General features: G+C 29.1%; 1 protein-coding gene across 5 annotated transcripts in view; it reads right to left on the minus strand.

Moving 5' to 3' along the window:
• LOC142331096 (kelch domain-containing protein 1-like) overlaps positions 1 to 23,022 on the minus strand; it is a 65,184-nt gene that overhangs the window by 34,716 nt on the left and 7,446 nt on the right. For 3 of the 5 annotated variants that reach the window (XR_012757885.1, XR_012757886.1, XM_075376765.1), the window contains exons 2-7: positions 19,219 to 19,304; positions 17,824 to 17,912; positions 11,530 to 11,677; positions 9,186 to 9,494; positions 7,626 to 7,747; positions 3,167 to 3,363 (exon numbers count right to left, since the gene is read on the minus strand). Coding sequence is in view for 3 of the 5 variants with exons in the window: in XM_075376765.1 (XP_075232880.1) it covers positions 3,167 to 3,363; positions 7,626 to 7,747; positions 9,186 to 9,494; positions 11,530 to 11,677; positions 17,824 to 17,912; positions 19,219 to 19,304 (951 nt within the window). In the remaining 2 variants the exon portion in view is untranslated. The remainder of the gene's footprint in view (positions 1 to 3,166; positions 3,364 to 7,625; positions 7,748 to 9,185; positions 9,495 to 11,529; positions 11,678 to 17,823; positions 17,913 to 19,218; positions 19,305 to 23,022) is intronic. The other 2 variants (XM_075376768.1, XM_075376767.1) reach the window with 2 other exon arrangements.

The raw sequence follows: 23,022 nt of genomic DNA on the forward strand, positions 1-23,022 counted from the left end.
CTAATTGAATGCATTGTGAAATACTGAAGTGCACTTCAATAAAATGTGTAAAACTGGAATGAAATTGAGTACTCTGGTAATACTCAAGGATAATACAGAATACTACACTAAAAAACTTTTTAATCTTAAAAAAAATAGCCAATGTAGGAGATGAACAATATAAAATATGATTTATCAATTTCAGCAAAATCCACAAAATGATTAATAAAATAAAATAATTATAGTTATTTATAATAAACAAAATATTGTAATAATTGTACATTACAATTATAAAAAATAAAGTAGTTAATAAATTAATTGATCAATCTATAAATATAAATTAGGGTTAAATTGAAAATACCAAAAAATAATATAATAAAAGCAGAATTTGACATGAATGTTAACTCCGTAATTCAGTAAAAGACCTATACTTTTCAAGGATTTCTGATAATTAAATTACAAAAATAAATGTGAAGAAGCAAAACTGAGAAAGAAAAATTAAACTTTCTAAGCAAGCCAAAACCAATGACAAAGCTGAAACCAGAGATACAACAGATAATTGTTTACTATTTCCCTCAGCCTCTTAATCTTTGATTTTGAAATATATTCCATGAAATTGTTTACAAAACTGATAAGGAATAAGGTCTCTATATAATCAGAAAAGCATTGAATTGAACAGATTGTCACTATCAGCTAGCAAGCTGTTTTATCGGAAATCTGAAGACCAAGACCAACACATGAGGATCATGTAATTCATTTGCAATTATGGTTTCTTTGTGTTCATACGATCAGACTTTTTTTTTTTGCAATGAATGACAGTTTACTTAAAACAGTTTACTGTTTCTGTGTAGACCACAGTTTATTGTTTTATTGGAAATTATAAGGCCAGTGTTTTAGCAAAATATCAAATATATAGCCGGAATTTGGAAATCAAGTGACATTAAATGAAAGGGTAGCATTTTGTTGGAACAAAAGAATCAATATTTATCATTAGAAAAAATTTATAAAAAATGTGACAACACAATTTCACAAAATAAAAATACTTTGTTTCTCCATCTTAACTAAAACACAGGTTTATTGATTTGCTGCATTTTGGATTATAATGAAACCACTGCGTCAAGATCTCTTGTGTAATGAGATAATAGGAGTCATTGATTGGTGGGGTAGAAGTAACTTTTTAAAATAGATGAAGCAAATAAAGATCACAGAAATATAAGAAAAGCAGGCTCATTGATAGCGATTGGATCTTTGGAGATATTTATCTTGACAATAAAAAGTGTTACCTGGCCATAGTATAATTAGAGTGTCAGGTTTTTCTAACTTTTGAAAACCTCAAACAGTTAAACACTCTATGATTCAAACATACAAATGATAGAAAGAATGTGGTATGAAATTCAAGCAAATCTTGAAAACTGAGGCACCATTTAGTCAGTCATCTAGCCGAATTCATATTCTGTTGACTCAATCTGGACTACAAATCATAAATTGTTGTTGAAAGCAACAAGATAAGTTGGTTCTCTGCACTGGGAGCCAGACACATAACCGACCATATTTGTCTAATGGTGGTGAACACATCATCGCAAATCTGCTGATTTCAAACTCGAGTGTTATAAGGTTCAAATCCTAGTAAAGATACTTTTATATTGATTTGAAAACTAGATCGTGGATACCGGTGACCTTTAGTGATTGGGTTTCAATTAACCAAACATATCAGGAATGGTCGACCTGAAACTACATACGACTACACTTCATTTACATTCATACATCTCATCCACATTCATCGGCTGAAGAAACACTTTATGGTAGTTCTAGAGGCGGCTAAACAGAAAAAGAAAGCCAGACACACAACCTCTGACACATAACTCTGAATTTTCTGAAGATGACTTTTGAGGTTAGTTATGCATGTTTTTATTAGTTTTCAACTTAAATATTTTTCTATTGTTTATACTATGTTTAGAGGGAGGAAAATTATAAACAACTACCAATAAACATACATTTTTAAAAAATCTACGAATAAAACAAATATTATAAATTTTCAAAGCAAAATAAAGATGGTTTTACAGTTCATAATCTCATATGATAAAAAATATCTGAAAAATAAACCATCTTTAGTAATTGTCATTTCAGCAAGACAATTTATCTCCCATTTTAGCTAAAAAGCATTAATAAAAAATAAACATATAAAATATGTACAAATCAGGTACATAATAAATTTAAATTGTTTTTATCTATAAAAATAAAATCATTTAATTTCTCTTAGATTTAAAACACAAATCAAATTTTTAAGACCTAAAGTTAAAATATATTTAAACAGATTGAGAGAGGCTATGTACTCTCTCAATGATAATAATAGTCACAGAGTAAGGAAAATAAAAATTTTTCACAACTATCTGGCACTTCAGTCCATTTATAGTAAATAATTTACTCCCTACAAGCTAACAAACAAATTATTCAAGTGAAACTAAATTAAAATGTAGTTTTTTCTGCAGATACTTGATTCCTGGTATTTGCCTAAGACATGTATTTGCCCAACCTTTTTGGCACTCATCCAATTGCTGGGTAATAAAAATTTCTGAAATCTAATTACAATCACTGAATAATTCACTAAAAAAATGCATTTTATCATTATACTGGCATCAACATAAAACACACTTAAATTTTGATCATCAAACAGAAAAATAATTTTTTACAGTAAATTAATGGAAAAAATGCAGTTCTGAAAAGGTCAACCACTTAAGTGACTTGTGAGGCATAAATAAAATCAATTTTAATGTTTTCTTCTTGCAATCATGGATTAGGATTCATTACCAGTTACAGCTTCAATGGACCTCTTTCTATGTCTATCTTACTGTCTCCCTCTTCAAGGAAGTTTTGCTTTTTCTTTCTTTTGTGAATTTTCTAATATGGAGCAAGCTAATTCAAAGTCCAGACCTATTTACACAAATAGAACTGAGTACTTACCATATACAAACAACCTGGCACTAGTGGATGTTGTTTCATATATTGTGCACTATAAGCATACACAATTGATACAAACAATATTGAAAAAGGTTAAGAAAGACCATCGGAAAAATAAATTAGCTTAAAAGACTTGCTGAAATAACAAATAGTTCAAATTTCTTAAAGAAAAAAAGATGTAATTAATAATACTAATTCTACATAATGAAAAATAAAGCAGTATTCCTACTATGAGGTACAGCTGACTCACTCTCCAAGACAGTAGTTGGCTTAGGATGCACTTTTTAAAACCACCAAGCAGATAAATCTCCTTACTTTTATTAAAATACACAGCTTTATGCCATAATAGAGGTACAGCTTCTTTCATTTTACAAAACTGCCAGTCTAATGAAAATTTTGATTTGACAGTCAGCTTCCAACAATCACCTTCAAAATGTTAATAAAGATTACTTATTTAATGTATGAATTTCCCATACACAAACACACTGTTAACATGTTTCTAATGTTATTAAAATGTAACAATACGTATATTAATATTAAGTAGTACAGCAAGTAGTCCATTGATTTTTATAGTTTTTGTATACAGGGTTTTGGTTTTGTATGGTCAGTTAATCATGGCCAAATTAGCCTATGCTCAATTATTTTATTTATTTATTTTTTTGTCACTGTAATTCAGAAACCTTATTACAAAGCAGATTCATTTTTTGTGAATAAATGAATGTAAGTGTTTCCACATTTATGGGAGAAAATACATGACCACATACCTGGTGGAGTTGCTGCGTGGTGCACAATAATTTAACAAATTATATGTTCAAATTTATTGAATTACAGTTAACATTACTTAATATTAGCCAAAAAGTTTCCTTTTTCATATAACCAGAGAACAAGAAATAAAGTAAGATTTTTTTGTTAGTGTGCTAATAACATTACTTACAGGTCTATGTTGCACTTCACTGACTGCACCAACAAAGTGCAAAATTTATCAATTGAAAGCAAACTATTTGCTGTATATTCTCTGTAGAACTGGAAATTCCAGAGAATACTTTGACAAATATATAGATTTACAGTCTACAGTAACTTCCAAAGTAACCCTGTTAAGTTAATACTGTAAAACTAAAAAAAAAAATATAAAGTAATTTTAAATACTGTATGATAATGTTAAGTTCACTGACTATATTTTTTTTAACTGTAAGACATGGATCACAATGCCCAGTTAATTTTTCTTCTTATCCTCAGATCAGATCATGAAATCTAATAATTTGAAGATAAATAGCTAATCAATTTCCTAAGAATTCATGAACTGCACTTTATTAACTGCATAGTAAATGATATCCAGCTTAGATAATTTTCATACCTATAAATTTGTTTTCATGGTGAATACACTTCAACCAGTTATAAGCCTTGCTTGTACTGTTTTACAGACCAATATAAATATTTCACTAAACTCTAAATACCATAACCACTGACGTATACCTGCCACTATCACAATTACATGTAAGATAATAATTATTAAAGTTTGGTCATTAAAATTTTAAAATGTAATTATTCAAAAGCTTTACAAATACAATATTCTATTTTGAGTCACAAACATGGATTACGCATTTTTATTACACAAGATATTGATACACAATACTTCTTAAAATCAAAACAGAATTTAATCTTAATGTGAATAACATTTTAACTTATATACAAAAAAGAAAATTGTAGAAAATCTGATTGTCTGGATATTATATTTGAAATAAAACATAAAATAAAGTAATTACAGATATTTAAAGAAAGCCATGTAATATCATAACTAAACAATTAACCGCTCTTCAAAGTTTAACAAAACAGACACCGCTTCTATGCATAAACTTAATACATATAATTTGATACACAGAGAATTTACTCACAAACAACAGTAAAATTAAACTGAACATTGAAATAAATCACAAACAAATAACTAAATTTAAAGAATACAATGATAAATGGCAAAATAATATGCCAAAACAAATAAAAAATAAATTACTCAAGGAGATCCCTAAAAACAGTATTAATATGATTACAAACATAATAAAAATAAATACAGCCAAATGTATAGACTAAAAAAAACAATAATAATACAAAATCAAATAAAGTTTATTAAATTTAATGACTGGAGTCAAATTTAAACAGGAAAAATCAACAGACTGTTCAAGAAGATATTTTCTGAGCTCTAATAGTTTTAAAAAGAGAAAAATAAATTTCCTAACAACTGATAAAACATTCAATCACAAAAATTTAAAAAAAGTAATTTTAGAAAGAAACAATAATAACAAAGAAATAGATACCCTGGAGAAATGTTACAAATTCATGAATATTCAAATAATATGAAGTTGATTCTTTAATTTGACAGGCTGAACTGTTTTCATACATAAACACAAAATATTTGATTATTCCTGTAATGTTCAATTAACAAAAAATTATTTTTTGTTAATATATGTTTATATTTTGTTTTATTTTTTATAATATATGACTATTTTTAGAACATATGTTTTTTACTCTTTTACATCAATTTTCTCAGAATTAAATTCTCTACAAGTTTTGATGATAGATCTTACACATTTATGTTATTTAACAAAGGTTTTGAATTATAAACATAAAATAAAAACATATTTTTACACAACCAATTTTTCTGTTTTACATTAGAAATTACAAAAATGACTGGCGAATACTATTACGAAAGCTACTGAATAAAGCAGGTTTCAGGACCATAACTCAGGTTCTGAAACCTGTCTTATTCAATCTGTCAGATCAAAAACCATAAATTAAGTTTACCACTTAATTTGGGTTCCTTGAATTTCAGTATGGTTTTATTTCACTCTTTGCCCAAGAATCAGGGTGAAATCTTTCGCTAGCCGTAACTCGCTTATGGAGTGTTTCCAGACCAATGTCTACATGAATTTTTTTCATTATTTTCACCAGTAGATTGAGCCCAGAAAATGCTGGTAACACCATGTGAATCACCCTGCAGTTAAAGTTAGTTATAGTTAAAGCTGAAGTCATCACAAGTCTAAGATAGTAATACTTCAAAAAATTTCCTAAGTTATTAATTTTTTTTATTTTCATCAAAAAGCTTGGGGGAAAAGTTTCTTAGTATGTTAATGGAAAAGTAAAACAAGATTATTTTTTTATATTACGTGCATACTTTTGAAAATATTAAAAGCCTGAGAGTAGAATCCCATATCTGGTGATCTGTGTAGCAGTAGGCCCCTTATGCCACAGTTCTGTCACCATCCACAGGTCTGAAGCGCCTCAACCCTTTGAAGTTTTCAATATTTACCTCATCTATTACTTCATTCTTTCCCTTCTTATCTCCTTCCACTGATCCTTCCAATGCTGATATGTACTTCCTTTAATTATATTTTCTAACCAGTTTCTTTTTTTTGTGTACTTCCCGCTTAGTGCTTTTTTTTTAATCCTGTCCATTACTTCCTCATTCCTCACTTTATACATCCATCTTACCTTCTCAATTCTTCTCCATATCCACATCCCAAAAGCCTCAATCCAGCTCTTCTCACTCTTCATCATCATGCTTCATTTCCATCCAACAACACAATCCGTACACAGCATTTGGCTAACCTCTTCCACATCTCATAAGTCTAGATTTTACTATATAATAATTTCATCTTCTTCCTGAAGGCTTCCTTTGCCATTGCTATATTTCCTTTGTAATCTTCTGTCCTCTGTTCTCATACTCTCCAAATATCTGTAATATTTTACTCTTTCTACTTTTTCTTCAATTGTCCTTACCACTAAATTCTCAGCTAGAATAAACACATATCAGCAAACCTTATGCATCTTATTTTTTGTCCTCCTATACTTATTCCTTCTTTTTTTTATGTATTCCTCATCACACCTTCAACGTAAGTGTTCAACAGTGTCTGTGAGAGGCAGTATATTTGTTTAACAACTCAATCTAGACTCACCCAGCCAGTCATATTTTTACTTACTATCATTACTGCTATTTACCTAATAAATAATTCTTTAATTAGCCTTCTGTCTTTCCAATCTTCTTGAGAATCTCCATCATTTTCTCCCATTTGACTCTTAATAAACATAGATTCTCAAACTTGTTTAATATATAATCAAATATATGATTAAACATAAGGATGAAGAGATCAGTATAGAAGAAAATAATCTTTTTACATTTTACAAGTGGTATGGTATTTTTCATTAATTAAGCAAAATATATTCAACAGCTGACAGAATACAAAACAGCATCGCAGTTTAGTTCACAATGAGCTTGTAATGGAGGGAGTTCAATGACAAGCCTACAATGGCTGGCAGGAGCGGAGACACATGCCAAGACCAAACATTCCTTACTTTTTGGACAAGAATCATAATTTTTTATAAATTTTATAACAGTTAAAAATCTTTTAATGGGGATACTTCTATAAATCAATACAAATACTGCTTAAAGCCAGCTAAAATACATTATTCAACATGAAAATAATAATACAGTGTATACATATTTAATGTCTACACTGTAATCATAAAAAAAATCTGAGGTGGATACCAAATACTATATACACACACTTTTATTATTAAAGATGCTAACAATTTACAGGTCCTCAAATGTTATATTTTATTAGGCGACTTTACAATTAATTTTATTCATTCATAAAAGAATTACCCAATTTAACAACAAAAAATAACAAATTACTTACTTAATACAACATTAAGCTGACTCAGACCTCCATATACAATTGCTGTATCAGGTGATATAAATGTGAGACTGTGCCACGAACGTCCTTCTGGCCAAGTACTACATTTTGACATAGGCTTCAAACTGAAATAACATTTTAGCAATTCTAAATTATTAAAAATATAATGCTCTAGAAACCAACAATATCTTAATTGTTAAAAGTATACAGGAAATATATAACTTAAAAGATAATCTAGAAATAATTTCAAATTGATGAATCCACCTTGCAGCAATAAAATTTCAAAAATATTATTTTTTTCATTTTTAATAAAGAGCATGATTTTGAACCATAATCACTTTCTTTTTACATTTTTTTTTTAATTATGTCTAAATCATAAAGCAGAAGCCATTGTTTGGATAACATGTATACCATGCATAAATTTTTATGACAATTTTAATTTTTTCAATTACTATCTTTGTATTTTTATCCATATTTTAATACTTCCAGAAGTATTTTTGCTTCATCTGAATGCAGTTTTATAAAATTTAATTAAAACTACAGAGATGAATGTTTTAAACCTAATTTTAAACTACTCTGCTGCTATGTAATCTTTTAGATTAACCATGTTTTGGTATTACTACAAGAATATATATTGTTAAACAAAAATGTTTTAATTGTATTATTTTCTTAATTCTTCAATCATGTTTAAATTCCACTTGAACAAAAATTATAATTCTGTTGCTGTTTTCTATTATGTGTATTTTCTCATTATTAAGAGATTGAAATCACAAACTGACTTTTAACACTGGAATGTTTTCTACATTTGAAAATTGCACTGCTTTTGGCCTTATATCTCAGAACTATTTCTTCATATTTGGCTCAAATATTTCCATATATGGGGCACGAATTGTATTAACCTTTTTTTTTTCAAAATACATTAATGGGTTGGATATATCACAAAAAAAAATAATTTCAATTTTCTTCAGAGGCATTTTAGGGAAAATTTGTTCCTGCAATGCAAATATAAATAATCCAAATAAAAAAAACTTTTTCAAAAACTTAACCTCCACCTCTTAAAATAGAAATATATGTTTTGTGTTCTATTGTTCTATCTCTCTTTGGTTTAAATATTTTTCAATATTTTTTTTAACTTTATACTAAATAAGTACTTACTGTAAATTTATTTTATTTGACGTTAATTAATTTATAATCATTAATTTACAAAACAATTTTCATTACTACATACTTTTATTAAATTCTTAATTTTAATAAGACCTATATAATTTAGGAGTCTTTTTAATCATACAACACTATGTTGAAATTTTTTGGTGATGAAAGTGTAATATGATTGTAATTATTACACAACAGATTCACTTTTCATAATGATAAAAATAAAGCTAACACCAATTCAACTACAACTTTTGAAAATTAAGAAAATAAAAAATAAGCAATTTTACTTTAAGAATTACTCATAGCAAAGAGTAACATTGCTATTACCAGTCACACAAGACACATGATCCACACTATAAAGACATGTTCAATGGATAAAGTTATACTAATGATTAATTGAAATTTACGCACTTGCCACTCCACGTCATAGTTTTCATATCAAGAACGTGAATTTCATTATTTCTTATGGAACCAGTTCTACCACCAAACATGTAAACATATGAACCAGTTATATCAGCTGCATGAGCAGCTCGTGGACCAGGTTCTGGACCATGAGTTATAGGCCATTCCCATTTATTAGCTGCTATGTTATAACAAACAAATTGATTATTCCATCCTCGTCCAGGCCAATCTGAATTAACAGTACTAATGTCCATAATATATAAATACCTTGAATTATTTGGATATGTATTTGGCCCAAAACCACCGAAGAAATATATCCTTAAAAAAATAAATAAAACAGAAATAGGAGTTAATTAGAAATAAATATGCAGTAATAATAATTATTGTAATTACGGCGTAATCTAAAGGAGCAAAAAATAATTACACAAAATTAGTCACTAAAAAAAAAAAGGTCTTAAATAAAATTCTCCCTTGTACGAAAAACATGAATTTTGTAAAAACATGTGAATTTCTTTTACTCCTCATAATTTTTTTTTTTTTTTTTTGGAAGGCAAAAAATGCTTTCACATTATCATTGCCTGAAAGAAACGTAATACAATTCTACAAAAACATTTTACAATAATTATTAAAAGTCAAATTCAGATACTTGGCCTTAAAAAACAACAAGATAATCAATAGCATCATCAAATTGTTTCTTAGAGTATTTTGCATGTTAGCTCCTAATTTAAATTTACGATGCAACACCATAGTAACACATAGTCCATAAGGATGTGGTGTAAAAATATTTTCTTTTTACCCTTTTTTGTTTCTTTTTATACAGTATGTTTTTTGCTTGAAGCTGATAGATCAACTCTCTGATAATCATTTGTACTCAACCTTACTCAAAATGAATGCAGCTGTCTTCGCACATGAATTTGTTTTAAAAAAATACACTTTTTGACAAACTGATTAGCTATAAATATGTTTTCTTATTATGACAACCCAAAACAAAATAGATAAAAAAATAAAATAATTTTTTTTTCATGTGAATGAACAGAAAATATTCTTATTACAAGGTGAGTTTTAAAAGTAGGTTCTGTTTTAAAATAAAAACAAAAAAAAATCAACAAAAACAGAAAAAGATGAACTACTTTTCTACATAGCTGCCTTCAACTTAAAACTCATTTTTCATAGTGTTTCACTAGCTTATATAAATACTTGTAATTATTTTATACAACATTCATACAAGATACTAAACTCTATTGTCGAAGTAAAAATGGGCTTTGAAAGTGATTTATTAGTTGTATTTCAGATCGCATAGAGCTGCAAAGTTACACTTACATATTACTGGTGATTAGTTATGTATATAACCCCTGCCTCCATGGAAAAGTGATACTGACTGTAACTTTCATCTAGAAGGTTCTGGGGTGGCTTTCATTCACTACAAAATTCATTTTTCATTCGTAACTGTAATTTTGAGATTAGAAATACTTTGATAATCAGACTATAAATTCATGCACTTCAGCAATATTTTTTTTTCTTATGTGTGTCTGTTATCAGCACATATATAGCGCACAGTTATTTAAAATTCAATTTTTCAATCATAACTTCTTAAATTGAAGATCATAAAACATCAAAGACAGTTATGACATGCTGAAGTGCCGGTTTGCTCAAATTTCTTTGTCAACTTTTTGAATCTAATTATTTGTTATCACCAATGACTGGCCATTACACTGTTCATCAAGAACGTTCATTCGTTCTTCTTGACATAAATGAGACCATTGTCTTACTATGGCATAACTCATATCTGGCTCATAAATGTCACAAATTTGCCAGTGAATTTCAGCAAAGAGTTGGCAGGATCACAAATTGCAGCACTCATTATAAATGGAAGAACAGAAACAACTAACAACAAAATTACTAAACTATTATTGCTAAACGCTGACTATTGATTGAAATTAACTGAGCTAACAAGCGCCATCTGTTTACATCACGTATATAAGCGACAAATCAAAAACATGCTTGTATTCAATAATTTTAAACTATTTCTAATCACAAAACTGGTGACGAATGAAAAATGAATTTTGTAGTTTATGAATAATGTCAAGTCACTCCTACATAACTTTCCAGATGAAAATCATAGTCACTACCACTCGTCCACAGAGGTCAGCATTATACAAATCACTAATCATCAATAATACATTAATATAACTTTGCATTTCTATTCTATCCCTAATACAATACATAAATCACTTCAAAGCCCATTTCTACCTCAACAGTGCAATTTAGTATCTGGCATAGATATTATAAGAAATAACTTCAATTATTCTAAAAGAAATATTTGATAACCTAGAAATAATAAAAAAAAACTTACTTTTCATTGTAAAACCAACAAACAAGTTTATCACAAGGAGATGGTGGAATACCTTCAGGTAGCAGCTGTTCCCATATAAAATTATTTAAATTTAATCTAAATAAATGATTTGAGTTACCAACTTCAGTAACACCAATGACATGATAACCTACAAAAAAAAGTAAATAAATAGAAAACATTCAGAAATCTGAATGTTATTCAGATAATCTGAACTTATCTTCATTTTATTTAATTATAAACAAATTTTCTGAAAGTATTGCTGCAAATTTTATAAACATATCATTACAGAACATGCATTATATTCTGCATTTCCAGAATTAAATTGTATTTTAACATTTTATTATCGATCGATTGTCTTGCATAATTTTTTTCACAAATTTTAATTTTATTATATTCAAAAATATTTATATAAAATATCATATTTAAATTATATTAATAAAAAAAAGTCTCAAAAAATATCCAAGCACTGACAAAAGAGTTCACTAGATATTCAAAAACACAGAACTCTATATGCCAAGCATATTATTCTACACAAGGGTGGCTATTAAATAACATGACTAATGCTGCTACAGAAGAACTCTGCATACGCCAGATTCATACGACTGACAACTATGAAGTGTGAAGCCCTCCTCTTTCGATTGTTGCCACCCCAGTTTCTGTAGACATATTAGTCTGGCCATGGCCTTCGTTTGGATAATATTTGTTTTTTTGTTTTGCCGAAAAAATGATAAGTGTTTTATTAGAGCAAAGTTAACTACAAATCGCCATTTGGACCTCTTAGTGGTATCTCTGTATCAAGCCGTGAACTTTCTGAACCACCCCATAAAGTACAAAAAAGGGATTTTATAAGAAAAGTTACTAGTATCTGAAAGTTGCTAAATTAATAAAATAAATTCATAATAATTTTCTATTACCATTTTTAAAAAGTGACAGTCATAAACAAGCAAAATATACTATGTTACTTAAATAGATAAATACAAATTTATCAGCAAAATTGCCACTAATGACAGGCATTAATTTTTAAAGTTATAAAAGATAATACAAGATAAACAAAAAATCATCCCTTACATTAAATCCTATACAGTAAAGTATAACAATGACGAAATATAAGAAATTTTTACACAAAGAACAATAAATAAAATCTAAATGGATGCTCCTATTTGATTAAATTAAAAAGTTAACTTTAAAAAAAGGATAAGGAAATTCTAGACAATTATTAATAATTGAGTCAAAAGCAAGGACTGTATCACAGCTTACTTTAAATAAATGACAGTTAAAATTCTTAAATTACTAGAAGAAAAATTCTAGATGTGTAAAAACTTTATTCTATAACCATTTATTTTAACATGACATTACTAAGTACGGATTCTTTACTAGAGATGAAACTCCAGAACACTTTTAATAAGTGTATTTATTATACTAATATATTTAGTAACAAATATTCTCCATTATGAAATTAAACATTAAATACATTAAACATTTGAGAGGCTCTACCAATCAAACAATTTTTTTTTTTTTGGGAAGGCAAAAAATGCTTTTGCATTAACATTGCCCAGAACAAAAATAATACAATATTACAACAAAAAAATTAAATTATTACAAAATTACAATAATTATTAAATAGCCAAATACAGATGCCCAGTTTTAAGAAACAAGATATTTGATAGCATCATCATATTGTTTCCTAGAGTAGAATATTGTTTCTGAGTAGAATATCTCAGATGTTAGCTTCTAATTTAAATTTACAATGCAATGCCGCATAACAGACAGTCTACAAGGTTGTGGTGTATCATCAGTTGGCAGTTGCAGTGAACACAAATGGTCAACAATCAAATTGTTACACCATCTGAAATGTATAATTATTGCAAAGACAATATTAAAAATATAACATTTATTTTCTCCTCTAATAAATATGTTCATGAGACTGAAGAATACCTCAGTTCTCGTTATCAAGTAATCACAACAGTCCCAGAAACAAGAATCTTTCACAGTTATGTTCCAACAAGTCAGAAAAGTATTCTGAAAGACCGGGCAACCTCTGAATCAGAAACATTTACGTTCGTATTGGTACACAAGAACATTAGTATTTCTGATTGCTTTATAGGTTTACCAAAGCCAAAATGTAAAAATTATGTCTGCTGTGTATATGATGGCGAGTGGTAGTTAGGTGAAGTCATTTACGTCAAAATACATGAAAATGAAAAGGAATATCGAATTCACTTTTTCCATCCACAGGGTCCTGGTACGCCAGTCAAGAAATCATTGAAGGAAAATCAAATATGGGTTCAACTGGAAAATATTTTAAAGATTCTCATGCCTTCAGAGCTTATTCTATCAACTATTGGAAGAGGACACAACATTACATCAAAGATGAATGAGGACTTATCAGTTCTAGTCAATAAAAAAATAGCAGAAGCACTAAGCTGTGTTAGTTAAGTTTGTTACAAAAAAAGTGCAAGATTTATTCAAAATTTCCATTAGCATGAGTAAAATATGGTAAAAGTGAACTGAACAACTGTTAATGTATGTATTTTTGGTTATAATTTTGTAATTATTATTTATCACTCTGTAATTGACTATTTATTAATTATCAATTTTTTCATTCTAATTGTAATTTTTATAATCTGAAAAAAATACATAACATCACTATTTTTGGATAGTTAGTCAAAGGGAACAGTGTTTTTAGCAGTTTTGTTGGCTTCATTACTAATCAACCCCTTTGAATAACAAAATAAATTTTATATGGTTTTTAAGTACATAAAAATTACTTACTCCAGTAAAAATTTCAGATTTTTGTCAACCGTCCCACATGTGGTTTTTGGTCCCCAAAAATGAGACATTTTCAAAATCATATGATTTGGCGGCCATGTTTTTTAATGAAGACACTGTGTAACAGTCCAATTTATTTTTTATTTATGTACTACTAGTACCTAAGAGTTCAAAGGTAAAAAAACAGGCTTGTTACCTTAAGCCGTTCATTATTTATTTTGGGCCCAAAATTTGACAAAAAAACAACTTTTAAATGTAAATTCAGTAAACATTACAAGATTTGGTTATGTAACAAAATTAATTTTGAGATGAATTTACTCTTTCCAAAAAGCCATTTTTGATCCTTTGTACGATGTAAAATAAGACTGCTACAGCTCATGGGAAAAGTGCCGAAAATGGCTGATTTTACCTGTTGGCAAGTTAGAAAATACTACTCAAGAAAAAGTTTTTTAAAAATATAAAAAAATTTTTTTTGCCACAACCAGGTGGGTAGTTATACACCAAATATCATCAAAATCAAAAATAGTGATGCACTGATCACTTGCTGAATTAAAGTGGAATACCCCTGAGGTGTCATGTGAGTTTTTTAATGCATGGGACAACTCGCAGAATGTAAAGGGAGCATTTAATATCCATCGACCAAATCAACAATTTTTAACCATGGTACTGTTACCATCTGTATCTTTCATCTCTGAAATTTGTTAATATATGATGAAGTTAGGGACAGCAAACAGAAACAATCTGCCAAGTTAGCTGCGACTGTAGGAGATGATGTAAGAAGTTCTCCTTCATGAATAAGTCTGAGAATAAATTGTTACTGTGATGCATGAATTGCACGAAGCTTCTTCCACACAGTGGGAGTAGTGCATGAGATGGTGTCTATGTAATTCTTCCAAGACTTTCTCCTAGCATTTATGAATACCCGATTACATACTGCTCTAGCCTTACAATACAATTCAGATGACCATTTGTAGGTCTGTGGTTAAATTTACATACTATCGGCTGTCGTTTCTTTAACATGCTTTGTCAATCATCATTCCACCAGGGAATGGAGGGACATACTGGGTTACCTGATGTTTGTGAAATAAATCTACAAGCATTCTCAAGCACCAGGGGGGTAAAAGAGGTAAGTTGATCAAGGGTGCCAGAGCTAACATCATACTGTGATGGAAGGCTTTATGGTAATCAACCCAATTTTGCTTTTTCAACAATCCATCTCTGTCCTTTTTTACTCATCACACAGTCAACACCAAAAGCAATAATAGTTGGCTTATAGTTACTGCGGGGAAAAAATCATCAAAAACGTACCAATTAAGATGAGGGAGTAAACTCAGTAAGCATAAGGAGAGGGATACAAAATGTACAAATCCTTAAACATCATCATACATTACTATTAATAGAATATAAAAGAAAATGCATTCCTTTAACATAATATGTTAAAAACGTATTATTTTTATGTTATAAAAACGTAATATGTTTTTACATTTATAAATGTTAAACTCAAGCTGTTTTGGTTAAACTATTCAGAAAATTATTTATCATGCTTAAGTGCTTGTGCTTAAGTGCAACACAATCCTAAATTGAATTTTTGCAAAATAATTTCACATCATACATGAGAACTCTTAAAGATTCAGGTAGATCATTATAGATAAAACAAGAGTGGCGGCCGAAGGTATGAGCCAGCAACACATCTGAAAGGGTTTTGATGATAAAACAACTGAAAATTCATGACCACACACATGCACATGCATGTGCTCGCACACAAAAATACACAAACAAAACTTTTTGCATAGCAGGTAGAACTACAATATTTGATCAAGTCTTTACAGGACCTACCTTATTCAATTTCAATAAAATATTATAATAAAGGGTATCAAAAGCTTTAAAGAAATCTAAATATATGACTTTCTACCACATCACCATCACTCTTAAAATGTTTGTATCTGTAAAAGCCAATATTTTTCACATTTGATTGAATAGGGACAAACCTATGCCGACCTCAAACAATAACAGAAAGACTTGATAAAAATATTTGATCATTTAATAACTAACTAATACTTTGCTATAAGAATTTAAGAATTAATTTTTTTGATATTCTGGCAGTAATCATAAGGTTAAGTTTTGAATACCACTGTAACTCTAAAAATCTTTTCTTTGCAAAAAGAAATGAGGTAGTGATTGATAAACTGAAAATGAAAAGCAGAGACTTAATAGATCAACTAATTAATAGATCAATTAACAGATCAAGGAATGCATGTCTATAACTAAGACATGCATCTCTTGATCTGATAAGGATAACCACGTAATCCAAACAGCAAGATTTAAGCTACTTAATTGGAGATTTAATATCTTCCAACAGTGTTTCTCTCAGGAAAATATTAATACAACTGGTGAAATCATCCAGTGCATAGTCGAAATCCTTTGTGTAACCAATAACTTTTAGAAACATAAGACAAAAAGTTTACAAAAACATGAGGAGCTTCTACTAGTAATATAAATAATGTTATTCAATAAATGAATGCTATTGTGCTCAAAAATCCCATCAAATTGAAGCAGCAATCAATTCTCTTTTTATCACTGATTAAAATTTAATGAATGTGGTTCCAAGCTAAATAAACAAGATACAAAACAGAAACAAACTTTTACCTAATCCAGGTTTTTCGAATTCAGATTCCTTATTACTACCAATCAATTTTTAATAAAAAATTGACTGATCTTCATTCAGAATTTTTCTTATCTTTCCTAATAATCTATAATGTTCAGATTGAAATCGGCCAAACATCATAATATAATGACTCATCTCCAAAAACAAGAAAAAATGTCACCCAAATGACAAAAAAGATGATTACAATCGAGATGGTTATCATGGTCAAGACAAAGATTTATCACTGTAGAATTTTACTTGAATATTAAATGTTCCAGGAGCACTCATTTTTAATTTAAATTAAAATTCAATCATTGCAGACATACTCTGAAAGACCGTTACTATTTTCCTATAAATCATGAAGCTACAGCCTAGACAAGTTTTTGACTCATTTTTGCCACAAAGAGCACACTCTAGTGAATCCAACCATAATTTTATCTTGCCTTCTCATGTCGACACAAAACACAGAGCAGACGCAGTCTATTATTTAATTGGCATATTATGTATATATAGCTTTCTTGAAGTTCTATACCACTATTATTACCTATAATAACGCAGTTCATTTCTGGTTTTTATAAATTAGTACAGGCAAAAACTATAAAGAAGTTTTTAAATCCATAAAAAAATGACTGCAGTAAAACAAGGCATCACCAGAAAAACATGAAATACATAAATTGGCAGAAATTTCAACGCATCTTAAGATCTACCTACAGTAATAAAAACAAGTTAATAATATTAAACACTAAAAATCACAAGAAAATGTACAAAAAAAAATTATGAAACCTAATTTAAGTTAAATATTGTTAAGGTTATCATTAATAAAAAAACAAACATAAGTAAGACAAAAAATAAATAAATAAAAAATTTACATAAATACATACCACCAAATATATATAAACAATTATCAAATATAACCCCACAGGAGCCAGAACTTCTTGGAGGAATGTCTCCTTTGGTTAAACTTCTTTGCCTTAGAATCAAAAAACAAAAATAAACTTATATAATAATAAACATTATTTTAAATAACAGTCACTTCTCACCTGTTTTATTTGTTATTTCTCAAATAAAAACTTTTAATAACAAACAACTACTTCATCAGCCAAGAATTCAATTCATTAAAAAATAATAAATAATCTTTTAAGATTATTTTAAATAATATGAGAAACAAACCTGTTCCTTCAATAATTCTTGATTAAAAAATGACAGCTTATTTATCAGGTTATATTCATATTAATGTTAAAACATTATTTGATAAATCAATATTTAAAATAATAAATCTTTGTATATAGTGAATGGTTTATTAATATAACATTAAATTTTCCTGCCACATCTATGTAAAAATTGTTAACAGTTATTTTTACCTAATAATATTCTAAAATAAAAAGTTTACTACTGCTTTATTATAAGCATTACTATTATAATAAAAATTTTTTTATGAATTAATACATGAAATAATGTAAAACAGATATCATCGTACACCTTTACACACTGACGTCTTTCCTGCATAGGAAGGCCAGCCACAAACTAAGGCTGCAATAATGACACTATAGAATGTTTTAAGAAACTACTAACATAAAAGCATACTTCCATAAAAGCATCAATCCTTTGAAGCTTACAGACTATGTGTGTGTACAGACTTCACAACTGAAATGTTACAGCATGAAGATGATCAATTTCTTGATCATATTATGTTTTGTAATGAGTCAACATTTCATCTTAGTGAGAAAGTTAACACTCATACTGCCAATATCTAGGGATCAGAAAAGCCCAATTAATTCTTATAATTACCAAAATGAAATGTTTTCTGTGCAATATCCTGATGGCAAGTTTATGGACCGTTCTGTTTTTGATGAAGTAAGCATTATAGAGGTCACTTATTTGGATATACTGCGTACATGTTTCTTTCCTCAACTGCAAAATGGACCACAGCATTTTATTTGACAAGATTGTGCACGCTCATTGGAATAACTCTGTATGGGACTGGTAGAATGATGTTTTCACCAACCGCTGGATCGGTCAGCATGGACCAATTACTTGGAGTAACTGGACCAATACTTGGACCATGGAGTAGAAATATTCTAGAAAGTGTTAATGGGAAAAAAAAGAAATAAGACAGCAAAATGAGTAAGTATTATTTAAAATATTTATCACACATTCTGCTAGATTGCATTTGATAAACATTATATAAGGTATATGAATAATTAATGAATCTAAAACTAAATTATTTTCCTAAGATAATATTGCAAGTTTTATATAATAATTCAATTCAAAATTACCAAACATCAGTAACTGTATCATAAATCCATACTTCATCTGCACTATGATATCTACCAACTCCAGTACTAGGCTCAGTTGCAGATTCCTGTAAATAAAATTTTATTAACAAGACCAGTAGCAACCTTCAACTACAAGTAAATAAATCGGAAGTCTTTCCATGTATAACATAAGCAGAAAAGAATAACAACAATAACCATAACCTTTTTATTTTAGTTTAAAAAACAAAAATAAAAATATTATTACCCACAAAAATAAAATCAAAACAATTTAATAAACAATAGCTTACTAATCACATAATATGAGCACAGAAAGTAGTATCATCAGCAAAACAAAAGTTTCCTTAATCAGTATAAACAAATTGTGTGATCATCAACTAACATCTGGTGTTTTATATTGCTTTAAGAGAAAACAGAGCATTAATAACATTACATTACTTCACATTCTGAATTGACACACAAGTGAAAACTGAATTCAGAAAGAGGGAAAAACTAAAATGTTATGTTTCAAAATGTTGTCATAATTATATTGTGATCAAAAAATATTTTAAGAGATAATACACCACCAATAAAAAGAAATTGACAAAACTAAAACATTTTTCAGTCAGAATTCTCTGGTTATTTAATTATAAACTATTGTATATTATTATTATTAATAATATAAATATCTAGAATGGCAACCAGGCTCTCCTAATAAATTAAACAAATCTAAAAATCAGAATAACGGTAAATTGGTTTAATTCTTTATGATTTAATTTTTATTTACCGTGAATTTACCAGATTGCAATGAAGGGTATGTTACAATAGGTTTACATTTTTTAGAAATTCCAGACACTTGTTAAACAAAAGTAACAATCTGCAATAAGGCCTCTACCTCACAGTGAAATTATTTCAGTTCCTGAAGTACCTGTGAATGTATGTTTTAAAAGCAGCGATGAAGAATCAGGCAGTACTGATGAAGACAACAATGATTTTCAAAAAATCAAGTTCAACTGTTATGATAAAGACTGCAGGGACTGCATTTACTTAAAAAAAATTCAAAAATTCCAGGCTTTAAGCCGACAAAGAGAACTTTCTCAGTACTTTGTTGATGAAAATAATTTGGTTTATTGCACAAATATTGATGAGCTTATGTTGCATTTAGGACAAGTTCATAAACCTGAGGACTGGCGCCTTTTCATAGATTCATCCAAGTATAATAAGTGGTTCTACTACCCAACAGTAACAAATATCCTTCGATACCAATCACTTATGGTATTAATTTGAAAGAGACATACAATGTAATGAAAGATGTCCTTGAAAAAATAAATTATAAAAACATAGCTGTAACATATGTTGTGATTAGAAAGTTATAGCTATTTTGTTAGGCTATACTAATTACATGTGTTTTCTTTGCGAATGGGATAGCCAAGCTAGGGATAAACATTATGTTACCAAAGAGTGGAAGAAACGAGACAACTCCAAATGAGAAAAATATTATTCATGAGCCCTTAGTTTAACCCAAAAAAATATTTTTACCTCCTCTCCATATTAAGCTAGGACTAATGAAAGATTATGTAAAAACAATGAAGAAGGATAATCTCAGATTTTTATACTCGGACAGAAATTTCTGAATGTAAGCGAAAGAAAAATTAATGAAGGAATATTTGTTGGTTCTCGAATCAGAAAGTTGATCAAAGATGATGTATTTAACTCAATGTTAAATAATGTAGAAGGTGCCACTTGGGCTTCATTTAAAGACGTTAGCAAAAGTTTTCTCGGCAAACAAAATCAGACAATTACCACGATACTGTTAATCAACTTTTTACTTCATACAGAGTTATGGTTAGTAATATGTCTCTGAAAATACATTTCCTCCTCTCACATCTGGATTCTTTCGGACAACCTCAGGACATAAGTGACGAATACAGTGAACGTTTCCACCAAAACATTTTGGTAATGAGAAGCCGCTATAAAGAGAAATGGAATACTAACATGCTAGCTGATTAATGTTTGACATTAATTCGGGATGTGCCTGAGGCTATTTATGAAAGAAAAGCATCAGCAAAATCATTCTAACACAGATATGGCCATGCAAAATTATAAATGTTACAGATTTTAACTATATTTTCCCTAATTTTTTTTGAAGTGTAATTTATTTAAAACTAAGGGTGACAGGAAAATTGTATTTGCAGATCTGAATGTGCGCAAAAAAGCAATTCAAGAAATGACATCGCACTTAGAGAAACATTAAAAAAATATTTTTTGTCTATTTGTGTAATTTAAAAAAAATCTGATGTGGACATTAATGAAATATTTGGATCTTAGAAGGAGAAGTTTCGGTTTGTATCAGACTTCATCTCGTTTTTTTTTTTTTATTTAAATATATTGATTTATTAATAATTATTAACCTCCGATTGAAAAAAAAATCAAACGTTGTTAGTGAAATAAAATTTTATGTTCTTTCATTTTAATTCAGAAATTTTTACAGGTTAATAATCTTATCTACATAAATAAAAAAGAAAATGTTCGTTTGTTCAAAATCTTAAATCTCCGAAAGTTCTTCACAGATTGTTTTGAAAATTTGACACAACGTTGCTTTTGAATACGCGCGTTTTTATATACCTACTATTATAAAAATGTCGCACCTGTGATAAAGTAAAAATATGTTTTTTTTTAAAAACAGCGCTATATGTTGAACGTAAAAGCAACACGTTATACTAAATATTTTACGATTCCATTTCACCGTTTCCTATAAATGTGTACGCTATGGACTAAAAAACTACTGGACCGATTGATGCGCGGGAAAAAAGGGAGAAAGGGAAAAATTTGAAAAGGTAAAAGGGAAAAATTGAAAAAAGAAAAGGGGAAAACGTGGGAAAGGGAAATGAAAAATTGTGGTAAAGGGAAGGGAATATGGTAAAAATGAAAATGGGATAGGGAAAAAGGGAAAGGTTAAATTTTGTGAAGTTCCGTAACCTTTATTTTTTTAATGTTTTGAAAACTTTCCATTTTGTTCATTTAATCTATAGATATATAATCAAATCTAGCAATAGCGAAGCATTGCCGGGTCTTTTTTTTTGTTAAAGAGGTAATCCCATTTACGGACGCCTATGCAGTGTCGGGCTTGCTAACATGTGCCGCAAGATGTTATTAATATGCGTATGTAAACCTGCGCACTACCGACTAAACCGCCACCCCTGGCTACCACCCTTCCTGGAACCGCTAACGAAGCATTCCTTCTGGAAGGAGGGTTACACGCCCACTCACACACTCATACGTCATAGTGCAATCGCATCATAATAGGAAAATCAACAGAAACACATCAGTTACAGCAAACAAGATACATCAGCATACATCATGATACTCAAAACAGATTATGAAACTACATACTAAGAAAAGGTCACACAATATATACAAATACAAGAGAAGAAAAACTCAAGATAACAAGTCTCACAACAATATAAACACAGAAAAAACATTTAAAAAAAACACCAAGAACATAAAGAAAAAGAAACGCCTGAAAAGAGACATTCATTAATATTACACGATCAGTGCAACAACACACTAAAAATGCATAGATCGGCCAGCAGAATGAAAAATGGTTTGTTTATTCCGTATGCGTTCCTATAACATTTATCCGATTGCTATGAAACTTTGGTGAGTTGTGCTCACGGCCGCGAAGATTTCTGAATTAGTTTTGACCCGCTAGGTGGCGCTGGGGTTGAGATATTTCGAAAAATTGTATTTATGGTCCGATTTGCCTCGCATTCAGAATATGTGTTACATGGAAAGAAATACCTCTGCAAAAAATGGACCCGCTAGATT

The sequence above is a fragment of the Lycorma delicatula genome, chromosome 10 (assembly GCF_047948215.1).
Source record: "Lycorma delicatula isolate Av1 chromosome 10, ASM4794821v1, whole genome shotgun sequence".
In the NCBI taxonomy this organism is placed as follows: Eukaryota; Metazoa; Arthropoda; class Insecta; order Hemiptera; family Fulgoridae; genus Lycorma; species Lycorma delicatula.